At 51.0% G+C, this 17,085-nt stretch overlaps 1 protein-coding gene across 1 annotated transcript in view; it reads right to left on the bottom strand.

Moving 5' to 3' along the window:
- The window catches only part of LOC122374247 (UHRF1-binding protein 1-like), a gene marked incomplete at its 3' end in the record, with an annotated part of 69,446 nt that overhangs the window by 17,563 nt on the left and 34,798 nt on the right, over positions 1-17,085 (bottom strand). Inside the window, exon 6 of the mRNA XM_043352872.1 lies at positions 13,556-13,722. Coding sequence (XP_043208807.1) covers positions 13,556-13,722 — 167 coding nt within the window. The remainder of the gene's footprint in view (positions 1-13,555; positions 13,723-17,085) is intronic.

Genomic DNA, 17,085 nt, shown 5'->3' with positions numbered 1-17,085 from the left:
ACGGGGAGATAGGAGGGGAAATGGTGGTGGAAAGAGGAGCAGAATGATACGAGTGAAACAGCTCGCGTGATAGCTGCATGTATGATATGGGTAGAGGCCCGGAAGAGTACTGACTTAGAGGGCTCCAGACTGGGCAAAGTGATCATGAGAACGATGGGAAGATTACTAAATAGATCAGCAGTCCTATTTAGTATTTACTTTAAAGGGACCCTCCCACCTTAACATTAGTTTTGAGTTGAGATAGCCAAATTGGTGGCCATGGCCTGCAAATACCGGTTTGGGCACTCACAACATCGAGAAATGCTTTAATTCGAAGATATGGAATTTCAAACTTGCAGTTTTCGGATTCTAAGGGGCTAATGCATTGGTATGCCCCCTTAGAATTTGTGACGTCAGCGGAGATCTAACGATTTTTAAATCTTAGACTAAAACCATCGTTAACACGTGGTGGTATACGCTGCTTTGCTCGCAACGTCTGCCGCACTTTAAGGCTGCCAAATTATTGCTTCCAAATAAAGTCGCTAGTAACAGGGGAGATCCCAAAAAGTAAACAAAAGTAAAAGCCTAATATCTTGAAAACCAGTGAATATTTTTCGGTGAAATTTGATAGATATTCGTTTTCGCTCTTTCTGAACCAAGGGACATCACTTTCATGCCAATTCATTAACTTTTTTGAAGGTGGGAGGGTCCCTTTAATAAGCATTCAGCACCAGCGGTGAGGAAAGGCAGATGGGGAGTGAGAGCTAGATAAGGGATCTAATGACAGGTCATTCAGATAGGCAGGAACCCACCTATGTGAGAGCATACCGTAGACGTTATTTTATGAGCTGATAAACCGTATGTGGAGGTCTGTGCCGTGACGACAGAAATGGAGAGAGCCGACGATCAGGTTGATGATAATGGACGCAGTGACTGAGTGCAGAAAGGACGGCCGGACATGATATTAGACGTGACCTCATCACAACCAGCTGATGAGGAATTCCTGAGCAGGCGGTGAGGAGGGGGACACGAAGGGAGGAGGGCCAATGAGGAATTAGAGAACAGTCGTTCTGTTGAAGACTTCTTGAGAGGATATCGATGGGAAATGCCGGTGAGAATCCCATAATTGCACTTAAACTATAGGTAAACGAAGACTAGCGATGTGAAGAAGAGTTACAAAAATCGATGTCCGAGGAGGTGGTTTTCCATATATTAACCCGCGCCCGGCTGGGGGTCCTGGATTTCCACGCCCTGCTGGGGGGGGGGGGGTGTTTGAACACCCCCCCTTGTAACTCGGCTCCTGGGCCATGTAGCGATACGCGGAAGGCGGCGTTCGAAAGAGCGTCAAAAATAATGACGAAATCACTTCGGTCAATTTTTTGGTCAGGTCAAAGGTCAGGTCACCAGAGGTCATTGAAGGCAAAATTTCGCCGATTTCCAGGTCAAATGTCGAAAATTTCCAAGAAGCCAACGCATAACTCGGGAACCAATAGAGCTACAGCGCTGGGGAAAAGCGCATTCGATAGCCCTATTAACACCCTTTCTGAGTAATTCTCTCAGATTTGACCTAACGTCAACGGTTTTGCCTGCAGGGGGCAAAAACTGCAAAAATAGCCGATTTTTTCGGAAACAGTTTTTCTGCAATAACTTTTGACCCAAGACCTGTACGAGCTTACTTTTACCGGCATCGTGTTCCTCTCGTCAAGACGCATCGAATGAACTATAACTTGACCTTGAAAGGTCAACTTGAAAATTTGACCTCAGGTCAAGGTCATGACCTGACCGGAAAGGGTCATGTTGCATATCAGTCGATCCGTATCGTCGAGCTGAACACATCTAAGGCATTTTCATCGCTCTAGCATGCCTCTATCAAAAGTTATTTACGAAAAACTGTTAGATACCATTCGTGACCTAAGATGACCTCAGGGCATAAACAAGGGTCACGGACACCATTTTCATGTTCAGTGTGTCTAAGCCACTTGTAATTCGGTGTTTGGGAGTGTTTATAATGTCGTTCGTCCAAAAGAGGCGCATTTCAATTTTCTCCCATTGACTTATAATGGGGAGGTCGCAAAATTGACCTGACCTTAGGTCATCGATATCAAAATTCTGAGATATACATTTTGTACATGCTATTGCTCTTAGCAATCGCTGAAAGTTTCAAAGCGATCGGTCACTCGGTGTAGCTATGACAGACATTGAAACTTTTTATGAGGTGAGGTCACTTCAAGTGACCTGGTGACCTGACCTTGAATGACCTTGGTCTGAAATTTTCACAACATGTGTAGAATTGATGTATGATAAGGTGTACCAAAAACGGCGGCGCTCCGCGCCGCCGTTTTTGAGATATTCGCGAAAAACCACAAGGGGGGGGGGTGTTCAAACACCCCCCCCCAGCAGGGCGCGGGTTAATGATCGCGAACTTTTCACTCACAGCCCGCTATCCCAAACTCTCACTCAGGAATGTCCCGGAGGACGAGATAGGTCGAAGGGCACCAACCACCGAGTGAACGTCAGGTGGCCGGACGCCATACCCGCAATGGAGATTTAGGACCACATTCCTGTCCCTGTATATTAGAGGAGCTGGGTCGATGGAATCAGACCAGACACCGACCTCAGCTTTACGTAACGGCGCGGCTCCTCATTGTGGTGGACCGCGTGGAACGAGCGGCTATAGCCACCGCAGTGGCGAGAAGAAGGCTATGGGGTATTACGGGTAAGGCGGGTCATGAAAGCGAAAATACCATGGTCGAGGCAGGGCGCGGACGTAGAAAGCCACGAAGGGCGCGCCTCCGAAATATTCATTAAGTATACTTTGGGAAAATGGGGACATTCTATAAAATCTCACAGGATGCTTTAGATTTTATGTGGCTAAAATACATCTGTTTCACGCGAATACAGATTTCAATGACTGAAGACTCACTTCAATTTTACACCATTAATTCATTATGCATGGGATCGATGTCACACACACTGGAGTTTCCGCTGAGTGTCCATCGTTCCCATCCGACGATTCGCAACAAGTCAATGGCGTCGCCATCAAACATTCCGACCACGCCCTAGTAGTCGCCGGCCGGGCAGCCTTCTGTCCGAGCCAGTTAGTGCGACAGGGGCCAGGCCAGTCTATAGGCGACGACCGCTGCTGATGGGGCTAGACTGGTCTATGGGCGACGACAGGCGATGGGACCACGGCAGTCTATAGGTGACGCCAAGCCTACAATGGTGGTCGGCGCTGCCCGCTCGATGGCTGACCAAAGGATTGTCGGTTGTCACCCATCCCAGCTTCACTGACTCGCCGGTAATCCAATGGCCCTGCCTGTCCCCCACCTGAGTCCCGGCGGTCCCTAGCGGTCCCCACCTGAGTCCCACCGGTTCCCACCTGTGTCTTTGCAGTCCCCACCAACGCGTTGGCCGTTGATAGGGACCGCTGCAACGGTCCTCAGTCCCGTCCATCGTTCCCATCCCAGTCGTCCCCAACGGTCCCCACCTGTGTCCCCATCGCACCCCACCTGTGTCCCAGTGGCCCCGGCAGCGCCCCGTGGAGCGTACCCCGTCGTGTGGCCGCCCCTCTGCGCCAATAACGCCGCGTACGTAACGGTGCGCCATAACGACAGGCGTGCCGGGTCAATAGCTGCCACCTCCGCCCCGCCCCGGCGGCGGGCTGTGCGGCCTGTCCCTGCCGGGCGTCGGACGGACCGGCGACATAGGCCAATGCTGGACGGCAGCCGGTAAAGGGAAGCCGCTCAGTACCTATTGCTCAATGGTGAACGGCTCAGACCAGCACGCTCATGATATCGTTTGGTAGCTACCGAAACTAGAGTAGACACCCCACAAAAAGGTCGTTGCTATTTGAAAACCAGATTTCCTTCCTAGCCATCGCTCAATAACTTTCCCGGAGCAGGCTTCGTCCACTAAGAGATAGCTCTGTTTCATCAGCTTTGCTCGCTTTATTGGACAGTCAACAGCGCTGATGGTTCTGCGTTCACTTCAAAGTGCGCAGGGCACGGACCACGGCAAGAAGAGAGGCATCGCAACCATTCGCTGATCAGTTATCGGACCGGGAGATGTCTTTGAGGGCAGCACGCTTGTGATGAAAAGGTGTTTGTCACGCACAAACACGCACACGTGCGCACATACACGCACACAGGGCTGGGGTTACCTGACCACACACCACAAACATGGAGGTGTGTGGAAGCCGTACTGGTAGGGAGGGAAATGGGAGGGAAGGAAGGGAAAGAGTGAAAGGAAGAAAGAGGGTGAGTGAGAGAGGGAGGGAACATAGGCGGCGGAACGATTTGAGACAAGGGGGGGCACCATGGCTCAAGGAGCCAAACCTAGGGTACCCCCAAATCCTGTTTTCTCATCGGATTTAGGCCACTTATTTTTCGTCACAGCCCTGAAACGATAATTTTTCTTTTTTTACTAAACGAAAATGGCAGTTCACCCCCGTATGCAGGGGTGTACCTAATTTTATATCTCTTTGTGGGGGCATATGCACCCACAATCCTGAAGTATGCCCCCACAATGATGAAAAGGCACCCACAAGTCTTTTACAAGGCTGCAAGCGTCCTTTCGAGAGCACGGTGCCCTTCGCATGCTCTAACGGCGTCCTCCTGACCGTCTCGCGTTCATGGATAGCGTTTTGATCACTCGGCGCCCTTCTGGGAGAACGGCGCACTTTTGACAGCACCACGCCATTCTCATGGTCTAACGGCGCCCTCCTGACCGTCGCGCGTCCTTATGGTCTCTGTTCACCGCGCATCCCTCGACTATTCGGCGCCCTTCTGGCCTCTCAGCGCCCCTGAACCACATATAGCGTTTTCAATCACTCGGCACCCTTTTACGAGAATGGCGCCCTTTTCATGATCTCAAGGCGCCCTCGTAACCATCTGGCGCCCCCACGTCCCCACCAACGTAGCACTACTGACTGTGCGGCGCCCTTCTGGCCTCTTAGCGCCCCTGGACCACATAGCGTTTTCAATCACTCGGCGCCCTCCTAAGAGAATGGCGCCCTTTTCATCGTCTCACGGCGCCCTCGTAAGTCGTAACCGTCTGGCGCCTCCACATTTGGTGCCCCTCCTACTGGATGGCGCCTCTCTACATATTTTTTACGTCCTTCCGGTCAGTTTCCACTTTTAGGCGTGTATTTGCTTAGTCAGACACGTCACTTGAAGCGCCATTCGGCTAGCAATGTTATCAAATTCGGTGTTAATTTAGGCTCCCACATAAAGAATATCTATCGCGCCCCAAAACGGCCTGGCGCCGGGCGCCCCTACAGCTGGGCACCCACAATCATTTTAGGAAAATTACACCCCTGCCCGTATGTGTGGTTAACTTTAAGCTGATCCTCAAGTACCTATGTGTTTGTCTCTTCCTTATTGTCGTTTGATAAATTCCATTTATCCTACATGTATAATTCCCAAGAAGCCATCGCAGTACTAATCAGTGGCGAATCCCAGGGTGGAGGTCACATGGGTCATGACTTAGGGCCTGGGGTCACCACATGCCTGCCAGGAGCACCACAGGCCTGACAGCCGACAGGGGCACCACAGGCCCGCCAGGGGTGCCAAAGGCCTAGCAGGGGCACCACGGGCCTGTCAGTAGCACCACAGGCCTGTCAGGAGCACCATCGGCCTAGCAAAAGCACTACAGGTCTTCCAGGGGCACCACAGACCTGCCAGGGGCACCAGAGGCCTGTCAGGGACACTATCGGCTTCGCAGGGGAACCACCGGCTTCGCAAGGGCACCATGGGCCTGTCAAGGGCACCACAAGCCTGTCGTTGGCAATTTAGGATTGTCAGAGGCACCACAAACCTGTCAAGGGCACCTGCGTTCTAACAGGGGCACCACAAACCTGCCAAGGCCCAGGGACACCACAGGCCTAGCAAGGACACCACAGGCCTGTCAGGGGCACCACGGGCCTGTCAGGGCCCATGGGCACCTAAGTCATGTCAGGGCCCACCGTAGGCTTGTCAGGGGGCAGGGTAGGTAGGTACCACAGTCTTTCCAGGGGCACCAGCGGCTTAGCAGGGGCACCAGTCATCACATGACTAGCCAAAAATAAAGAAAAAAACTGAAAATAGGGCACCACCAAAATTAAGTGGCCGAAATCCGTTGAGGTTTTAATTTTGGGCATAGGTAGGGGCACCACTTCGATTCATGAACCTCCCCTTAGAGTTTTCCCGAATCCGCCCCTGGTACTAATACATCAAATTTAAGGGGGGCACCTTGCTATTGGTGCCCCCCTTGCAGAATTCAAGGGGGGGCACGGTGCCCCGGTGCCCCCCCCCGTTCCGCCGCCTATGGGAGGGAAAGAGAGAGACAGAGGGAGAGCGAGAGCGAGAGGGAGAGGGAGAGGGAGAGGGAGAGAGGGCGAGAGAGAGAGAGAGAGAGAGAGAGAGAGAGAGAGAGAGAGAGAGAGAGAGAGAGAGAGAGAGAGAGAGAGAGAGAGAGAGAGAGAGAGAGAGGCAGGGAACAGTGGTTATCCACATGGTTCACCCACAAAGCCATATCAATGCTATGCATAATGCACGAGGGAGTACAGAAAGGCGCCCAGGGAGCCCAGATAGCTGCTTGTTACACCATTGGGAACCGACCGTGGAAGGCCCCAGGTCCGTGTGTCACTTCCTTCTACGCACAGTGTATTCAGTATTGGGGGAACTTCTGTTTCGAGTGCTCAGCGAGGCATAGTCAGGGCGAAATCAAATAGTCGATGGTGATGACGGTGACATCCTCATTAGGTCCTGTTCAGAATCTTAATTGCGCAAGCTAATTTGGAACTAATCAATGACCGATACCCATCAAAGGCACATCAAAAGGGTTTCAGTCAAGTCCGCCATCGCCCATTGATAGCGTATCAGCTTTACATCCCTGTGCCTGATGGAAAACTCGCGTATAACCGCTGGCAGCCCCGAGCCACATAACCACGTGTTGCTCCCTTTTACCGTCGTTGAACATGAATAAATGTTCAACCAAAATATGCCAGCGCTGTCTGGCGAATGTGTCAGCGTCAACGGACACTGAAACGAGCACAGCCCTTTCTCAAGTGAAGTTATCGCTGAAAAATTACGCGGGCTTCACTCACGGACAGCTCGCGACAATTCTCGTCGTAGGACGTATCTCACAGCCGTGCCTCACAAACGAGCGATTCTAGACTGGGACGGGGTGGCATGCCTTTCCCCCGTCTCTCAGCCATGTCTCCTCAGTCCTCAGTCCTCAGCAAGCCTCTGCTAATGTCTCCCCGGCGTGTCTCACTGTCTCCCCGGTGTATCTGAACCACCGTCTCCTCGGCGAGCCTCTGCGGCTATCCCCCACCGTGTCTCCCCAGCTGCCAGCATGTCTCCCCAGCGTATCTGAACCACCGTCTCCTCGGGGAGCCTCTGCGGCTATCCCCCCAACGTGTCTCCCCAGCTGCCAGCATGTCTCCCCGGCGTGTCTCCCCAGCACCTCTCCCCGGTGACACGGGTCACAAAGGGCGATCTGGCGCGGCAGTTCTACCCGTGGGAAATCATAGGCCCACCGCCCGCTCACCACGCCCACCGCGCCTGGCGTCTTCACCGCCCCGCCGCACCGCCCACCCAGCGGACCGATGACCACCTACAGTGGCGGATCCAGCTCAGAGTTTTTTTTTGGGGGGGGGGGGCAAACCATAACAAATTATCGATTCTTTCCATGCCTCGTCCATGGGCGTAATGTTAAAATTATGCCGTTTGGGAGGGGCAAATGCCCATTTTGCCCCCCCCCCCTGGATCCGCCACTGACCACCTACACTAATACCGCCCTGACGCCCCCGCGCCCACGCCATTCACAATGCATATAGTGAAATGCAACGAATGAAACAATCCAAAACAGATGACCGCTCCACATTGCCCCATAATTCATAACCGCTACAGAGGATTGTTGGCTCAAATGTCAGAGGTCCAAACCATGACAAATAACTGCAGAGGGCTGGTGCTGCTCTAAATGCCAGATTAATACTGACCTGAGGATAGAAATAAAGTAAATTGAGCAATCAATTCAATGTGCTTGAGGATGGTTTCAGTCTCAAAGCGGCCGAGTGGGCTGTCAATCAAGGAGCATTGAGGTCACTACTATAGAATGCTAGAGATAGACATCACCCAATGGCAACGTAAGACGTCTCCCGTTTTGTAGTGCCTCGTTATGTAATGTGGATTGCGAAAAATAATAAAATACCAACCCTATTGACAAAACCAATGTGCTTCATTCATACTTACTTCAAACATGCATAGACCGATTGCAGCCCTGTAGTGTATGGCAAAGAATGAATTGCATCGTAGAAAAGAGCTTTATTGATTTAACGGAATAAACGGTAAAGGTTTGAAAAAAACTATAACTTGCCGTTTCACCAGGACGAATATCAGTCTGTCCAAAAGGATTAGTCTAACCATGAATTGCCAAAGCTAACGTCACAATCTGAAGAAAGTAATGATCATTTTAACGCGCACAACGCTCACTCAAACGACTGTGTGACGACCTGCTTCTATTCTCACTTCAGTTGCACATTGTCAGCCTCTCAGCTATCGTCCGTCCAATTAACTGCGCCGCTTCATTTTGACGCTGTCTCTGTCTCCAACAGCTCCCAGTGCTAATGTTATTCAACGGATTTCCACCCATTTCCACCAGACGGAGACGCGAAGCTAGCGTGGAATTAAAGCTAAAACGCCGCTAAAAGCAAGCCGAACCACAGGCCTGCTGGCTCCTCGGGTTACTCCAGACGGGTCCACAGCTGTCCAAATGTCCAGTTTAATAATAAACTTTTTCCCTGTAAATCAGTCCACAGTTGGTCCATTCCACAGTTCACAGTCTTGCTCAATCCACCGGTACTGCCGACAGTTGATAGCTTCAAGTCCTCAGTGCCGAATTCCTGGGCCCGAACGACTCTTAGGAACGCTGCAGTCTCCCGAAGGCCGTCAAACGCTGAATCATCGCCGGCACAAATGGGACCTTCTCGTGTAACGAGCAGCAACGAGGACGCGCGCCGGCTCAGAATCTAGCCCTGCGAACATACTTCCAGAATGACTGGCCCTGTGAGCAGCCTGTGAAGATAGTCCGTCTCGCAGTAACCACCCAGGATAGCACGTCATGTGAGTATCCTCTGACGAGACAGCCACATGGCCGCTCAGCAGCCGAGAGTGACTGATCCTGAGAGCGCATCTAACAAATCGAACACCTCGCGGTTATCCCAAGACGGTCGTCACCGGATGCTCAGATCAGTACGCTACCTTGGATTACATAATATATTTGTGGTCAACGTTCTTAAAGGGATTACAGCCTACAGCTCCCCTAGATTCTGATCCATCATCGTTCATCACAATCACAAAGTGAATGCGTTTTATTTATAACACTGCCCAGTGCCCAAGTAGAAATAATAAAACTGGCTTCGGTTTACAATTGATACATTCGAAAAGAATGCTTCTTACGATAACGGGTTCAACTAAAAATGCGAATGCTAAGGTAAATGCACTGAACTCTGGTATATGTTTGAAGTAAAAAGTGAGAATGAAGCGTAAACGGATGTAGTGAGCTAGTAGTGACCACTGACGGTCTGGGACGTGACAAAAACTCACCTTTTCTCACCGTGCAGCCACCAAGCATCATTCCAAAACGTCATGACCGTGAAGACGCATCCAATATGCCAAGAAACCTATCCAGAGTCTCTCAAACCGCATCGAGAGGCAGACATCTTCTATGTGAGCCCCGAGGCCCTACGCGATTGTTGTCTTTGTCTCCTCCCAACCCACTCTCACTCTACCGATCTATATCGTCTCAGTTCGCCGCTCTATCGAAAACCATGTCCGTCCAGCTCTCTCCCGGCATCGTCCGTCGGTGGAGCAGGTCACCAAACACACACCGACGACCTGTGACCTTTGAGGGAAGGTTAACAGGCGCCGACGGGAGCGACGGCAGCGGAAGTGGCGATAAAAGGGGTAGCCGCACAGACAGCTATGGCTGCCCGGCAACGAACGATGAACGGAAGAGGAGAGAGGCGGGAGGAAAGCGAAAGAAGCGAGGGAGGAAAGGAGGGCCGAATTAATAGTAAGAAACATGGAAGAAGAAGAGAGAGAGAGAGAGAGAGAGAGAGAGAGAGAGAGAGAGAGAGAGAGAGAGAGAGAGAGAGAGAGAGAGGGAGAAAGAGGACATATGCCCTGCAGCCTCATTATTTTGCAACTTTCCATCTGTTCGCAAAATACTACAACCACTTCACAAGAGCTGCCAGTCTGTATTGCTACAGCCACTGTGCCACACCTCTGAGGTCATCTGAAGCGCATGGGTCAACGCCCAACGGTCAACCTTCCAGCTGGGACACCTACTAAACCACAGCGTCAAGCGACTTTGGTGGACAAACAAGAACGGTGTTGACATGAACCAGAAGACATTACGAGGTCATGCGTCCCGACGACACATTTCCGATCAGTCCCCAACTCGGGCCGGGCTTCGTTACACCTATGCGCGCCTTCCCGGCACAGTTCGCCAAGTTTGACCGGAACTCCAAGTTGTGGAAAGCGACACGCACTAGCTTCATGGTTTTCCAGGAAAGTGAACTTTATCGAGCAGATTTCTGCCAAACATCTCAGTAGGTTGTATAACGACATGCGTGACAGAGACACAAAGCCGCAAGAACATCGTGTCAACTAGTTATGTTCGAAGTTCTGACTCATACTCGGCCCTTCCATGAAATCGAAATTATTCTAACGCACATGTAGGGGAGAGTGGGGTAATTTGGCCGGTGGTGTAAATTGGCCGCCCCCACCTGTACGATGTCTAATAAAAGTGAGTGAAATAACTCTAGTCTCTATTCATTTGTCATGGGTAGAAATAACTGGAGGACAAATGTCAAAACATTGCCCCTCGTAGTTTTATTCAAAATTAATAAAACGTTAATTTCATTAGAAAATGGTAACTTTTACTTCTGTTTACAAAGTTGTATAACATGTAGTGTTTGGGCTAAAAACGAATTCAGACATTATAGCGGCATTCTTGGGGGTGTTCAGCGGTTCCAAGAGCAATTTTATCTAATTCCGTACAGCCGTGATGACTTTATAGACAACAAAATTTCAGAATGGCAATATGGGGTAATTTGGCCGGGACTAGCGGGGCAACTTGGCCGGTGCGCTCATGGTCACTATGCTGGGACGGCCGAGTTTTCATGGTCAATTGTACCATAAATGACATGATTCATGACCAACTTTGATTACTTCAACGCCTTGCTTTCGATTGGTCAACTGTAAGAGCATGTGACGTCATCAAAGGTTACCAAACGTTTTTTGCTAATAAATCCTTACATAAAAACGATACTGCCGCACAAATGGTCTCATTCTGTTCAGCTCGCCAAGACGCATCGAATGATATGCATGATGACCTTGAAATCACGTAACCTTGAGGTCAAGCGACCTGATGCAACGTGACCTGAGGTCAACCTTTGACCTAGACTTCTCAAGGTCAACACATATATCTTTCGATGCGGACTGACGAGATAATTACGATGGTACTCGAAGTTTTGGCCTAGCTTGATTAGTTCAAAAGTTATTCGTAAAAAAACTGTGATCGCATCCAGAGCCGCTAATTTGGCTATTTTGACCCCTGTGACCCCTGAGTCAAACTCCAAAATGCCGCAAATGCGTCATAGGACACACGTCATTGCTGAATCTGAAGCTGACTCGCAATATAACAGAAAATCCCGACCGCAAACTAACACCGGCCAAACTGCCCCACACCCCCGGCCAAATTACCCTGCTAGTGGGGCAATTTGGCCGCCTTGCAGACCTTTGTAATACGTCACAATTTCAATATAAGTAATTACTCTATCATTTCAAGTTCACTGTCCAGTAAAGTAAAATGAATGCGACACCTGCCAGCGTTGAGAAAATGCAGAAATGTGTCGTCAATTTTAAGTTATATCGTTTTCTAAAAAAAGCGGCCAAATTACCCCACTCTCCCCTACTTTGTCGGCAGTTCACAGACGTTAGACCACCCGAAAAGGGTCGTTTAAACTTTTGAAGTCCAGGTACCTGAAACGACGCCCACATTGGCGACCGGTTCTGTGAGAGCGAAGAATTGACAACGGTTTATGACAACGAGTCACACATAAGAGGTGAGGTTGTAGGCATCTTATGGTATGTAAAGCTTATCGAATGTGAATCAGCACAGGACATAAAAAGCAATCAAACTGATGCCGCTGAAACCATTTAATTTACTGGTAACTGGCAATATGCATGTCACCTCGGATCAACAAACGTTTTCCACGTTGTAACGTCGTATTCATATTTGCATCGCTCAATCCAGTGGTTCCAGTGACACGACAGCATGTCAACATTCCTAAATATATTTTTCAACAATCGTTTGGCCTGCCATCCCAGCGGCCGCAGCTGACGCCACTGTTCGCCCTGGTGACCGATTGCTGACCAGGCATCTGAACGGCGGCCCAATTGACCGGACCGCTACACCGATGACTCGGTCATTCGTTTGATATTGACTCCATCAGTGCCCGGACGTTGGGGCAGGAGGGTCACGGAGCGGGGTTAAAACCAGGGGACTGTGTCGTTTGCTATCGATCAGAACGTGTAGTTTTATGCCCACGCCGCAACTGAAACCTGACGCCATGAAAGGAACGGCATGCAGCCTTTCGACGTAGCTATACAGACAGACATCAGGCCAAGTCCGGCTTCGGACACGAAGTGCAGCATTGGCTGGAATGGAACAGAGCTAGCGTAGGTAGCTGAGTAGCACCACGCTTGTACACGATGTATGTGCCACATGGTAATTACTACAGCATAGACCAGGGCAACGTCACAATGAATCGATCACTGCATCACTCTGACAACTCAGAGTCAAGAGAAAATGCCGCCATTATGCCAACACACATAAGGTACACAAATTCGCCCCCGAAAACAAATAGCCGACCTTCGTCGGACTCAACTAGAGTGAATTACGGATGCTTGTCATTCGATAGGGCGCTGTGACATTGGTGTTGCATGCTGAACATTGCTACCCTTGCACTTTTTAGCACCGCAGCTAGCTGGGATCACTTGGGAATGAACTAAACAAAAATGGTGGGCGAACAACGCTCAATGCTCCTGCAGTCACCAGGAAAAGACTACAGCCACCCCAAGCCAAACAAAAAAGATTCATTTTTTCACACAATAAAAGGAGTGAAAAAAGCACGCCAATCAACCAAGGCACAGTTTTCCCATGCAGTCAGCCCTCTGTCTGGATAACAGCCCACCCTGGTGGTCAGATCGGCCGACCGGGCTCGTTCGTCAGCGGTGGCGACGTCCGGCATTGTGACCGTGGTTAAATGGTCTTCGATCGGTGCTCGCTCACCGCTATCGCAGCCATGTGAGTTCCAATGAGCCCCTCTGTCGTCATGGACGGACGGGGATCGGGTGATGACGACTTGCGGCGAATGAGAGGTGGTCAAGACGGTGCACAGTGGAACCACGCCGAAAATACAGCCTGTAAGGCCAGCCTACAGGGTTGGCGACGAGTGTAGGGTAGGGGCCTGGTAACCACAGGCTAAGACGCAGGGCCCACGCCAGTCGGCTGTTGCAGGACTCACCTCCAGTTTCCGGACGGCCTTGACCTGATGGCTGTGTTCAGTGGCCTTCTGAATCAGTCCCGATAGTGAGTCGAGGAAGTGGAGTGCTGCCTTCATCTGTTCATCAGTCAGCACCCAGAGCAGGTCGTCGAGGATGAGCACCAACCGGCACCCCATCACCGAACAGTCTGCGGAAAAACAGGGTCAGAAACTCGGTCACACTCCATTACTGAGGGCTTGCACAGTCAGCAGTGCAAGGGCCGGGACAAAGAGTAGGGCCAGAAAATTGGTCAGCACCCTTTCACCGAACAATCTGCGGCAGCAGCCACACAGAGCTGAATCTGAAGGAGAAACAATCAACAGGAAATGGGGTCGAAACGGGGGCGATTGGAATAGACACTAGACAGCGGTAAGCACGTATACGGGGACACGGTAAGGGAATGTAGGACCGGCGCAGAGGCTGAGGGTGTGGGCTGTGACTGGTGGCAGGACGTGGATATTAGGTAAACAGCATCTTGCGTTGAGCTAGTATTTAAGCGTCACTGGTGGCTAGGATCATTCCGTTTAAGGGGTTAACGCTCAGTGAGGCATCAGATAGGTGTATTAAGGTATATAAAATGCAAATATTACACACAAAAAAAAACATACTACAGCTCAGCCGAGTCCACAGTGTGGACTCCACACATCACATAAACATTTAAGCACCACCTCCTATCACATGCCCGGTCACTGAACAAGCCGTGCACAGCCGCCTAACATTGGCCCCGTAGGAAATATCTACTAATTCAGTCAGCGACTCAGTGTCGTGAAGCCACGGCAGCCGGCGGGTGCCAAGTGTTATAGTCACGCCATCCCGGACAGAGACCGTGCCTGCCGCCGGGCAGTTAGGGCAGGCTCGTCGGGCGGGGGCGAGCTGACAGGGCTGTAACACCCCACACGGCGGCGCGCCTAGAGAAAGGCGCCGGCGTCCGCCCAGACACGACAGGCGGGGTATAGTGGACAGCAGCGTTAGTTCAGACACGCCAAGCATGACAGATTGGATCGGACAGGAGCGCTAGATACGCCAAATAATGGACATCGAGCGACAGCCGAACAGTAGAAAATGATAAAGATACCCATTTGACCACTTTAGATATGTCCCGACTGAGCAGCTGTTCGGTTTGAATCTTCAATCCAACTGCTCGGACCAGGAGACTGAGACAGTTTTCGGTTCGGCAACAGGGCAGAATTCTCGTCACACAGGCTGAGAGCGCGCCCAAAGACACTATCATTCACACGCGATGACTTCAGACTCGTGTTGGCGCTGCAGTGTATGCATAAGTCATGTATCTCATAACCCCCCAGTGCCGGCGGTATTCGGGAGGCGCTGGGCCGGCGCTGACGATCCGCCCAGTCTATTCTGAACAATTGTGTGCTGATATACCGCACAGAATCACTTCAAGCCAGTCCGGGCATACAATGCAGCTGTATTTTCGCCGAATTCACAATAGTGCCAGCGGTATCAAACGCCAAATCCCCAGTTCTCTTTCCACCATCATATCTGAAGCTTCTCCAGTATATAAATCCGTCTGAGTAAACCCAGTCTATTTCTACAAACCACCAGTGGCCGAGGCTCGATTTCAACCGCCAAATGTTCCAGCCAATACCCGGATTCCCCAGAGCGGCCGCAACAATAGCTCTGATAGGTTGGCGTTGTTGTGCTCGCCACCAAAGCTCGCTGAGCTCACAGCTCTGTAGACTATGGCCGCCGAGCTGCAAAAGCTCCGTCGAAGCTTTCGCTTCTCGCGGCCTCGCTCGCTGAAGCTCCTGAGTGCCGTGGGATTACTTGGCCGTGTCAAAACACGGCCGCCAGGCTGGGGAAGCTGATAGTGGCGGCCCGAGCTACGGCAGCTCGGGGAAAACTGTCATCACCTCGGGGAAGCTGTGAGCCGCTGTGACGCGGGTGAAGCCGTATCAGGCCGCCGCGCAGAGAGGTATTCAGTCCACGGACGTTTATCGCCATAGCACGGCGGACAGAAGGCTGGCACAGGGAATTTCCCTTAGGAATAAATTTGGTGAAGGTGACGCCTTAAACACTGAGACCCGGGCCAGGGAGAGCAATGATGAGGCCAACAGGCTGCGCCATACCGAAAAAAGTTGATGTTTTTGGGTAACTAAAAACAGTGGACCTTCCACCTCCGTCACAAGAACGTAATATCTCAGTCACATGACGCCGAGACACGATTCCCCGAACCCGACAGGATCAGAGCTGTGGCAGTCATGAAGAGCCTGTCCGTGTCCGGATCCGGGTCTGGTCGCCAGCCGAAACCGGCTCCGGATCCCTGGACGACGGAGGACGCAGATCGTCAGATGATGCACGGATGGCGGCCGGCACCGCTCGGGAGTCGTGATTCACGCGGGTAGTTCACGGGACGCAGCAGCAGAGCGCGCTGTCTCGACCCGAGTCCGTCGCGAGGGTGTTGATGTAAGGGTGTCCGGCGGTGACGTGTCCAGGACCAGTGTTTGTGTTGAGCCGAGGACTGAGGCGGCTGCCAGAAAGTACCCTTCACTGACGGCCGCCCCTGCGAGTGGGAGCTGATGCCAGTGTTTGAGCTGAGGTGCAAACCACCGAGCTGTGTCCGACATATTTACAACACAGGTGGTGTCTTGTGGTAAAGTCCTCTGCAATTCTGAGAAGGTAGTGTAATTCGTAAGAAATTGTATTGCAAGTCAAGAGGTAATTCATAACAAATTTTATTGCAAGTCAAGTGTGTCCTTCCTGGATAAGGAAGCTAGGCAACCAAAGCGCATCTACAGTAAATGAGCTCAAAGAAAATACGGATTAGGTAATTCCATTATTCTCTAGCAGCAATCAAATAAAGCAGCCATACGCCGAGGTAGGTGAAAAAAAAACATATTCCCTAAATCTGAACAGTATATCAATCATGCTTCCTTTCATAAGATGAATCACACAGGTCAGGCTCTCCATTTTTCATCAGCCGTTATTCATCCGCGCGGAAATGGCGTCGCTGAATTCCAGCTCTCCAAATATGCATAAACCATGTACCATCAACTGCATGGCAGTGCCCCAATCTACAGTGCAACAAGTTTGGAACAGATCGACCAGATTCTAGCTGCGATGCAAACTGCTGGTGGCAGACGGTATGAGGGAAGCCGCTTAGCATAACAAAATAAACCATGAGTCACTGAAGCCTTTCACGGAATGCAAAAGCTACTTAACTGTTATTCCGAAGAACTGACCATGGGATGGTCAGTTCAAAGCCATGATCAAACGTACATCTGATATTATTCATTTCAATAAAACCGGGCTATGCGATTACAGATCATGGTCAAGTAAGATGACGTAAGATCTACGGAACCATGAGGCGTAGGCACAGTTACTCTCTTCTCAATATTTTGCCCGTATTCGCTCTGGCTCTCTCCAGACATTGTCCTTGTTCCGCCCACTAGCCGGGCAACTGCGGCCATTACCTCTGGCTCCCGTGCTCACACACTGGTCAATTACCGGAAATAGATAATCGACGGCGCGGCTCGGCGGACCGCGCCCGGTC

This window comes from Amphibalanus amphitrite, unplaced genomic scaffold, assembly GCF_019059575.1.
Source record: "Amphibalanus amphitrite isolate SeventyFive unplaced genomic scaffold, NRLGWU_Aamphi_draft 001625F_arrow, whole genome shotgun sequence".
In the NCBI taxonomy this organism is placed as follows: domain Eukaryota; kingdom Metazoa; phylum Arthropoda; class Thecostraca; order Balanomorpha; family Balanidae; genus Amphibalanus; species Amphibalanus amphitrite.
The sequence above is the reverse complement of the archived record's forward strand: the minus strand, read 5'-3'. Positions and strand labels throughout refer to the sequence as shown.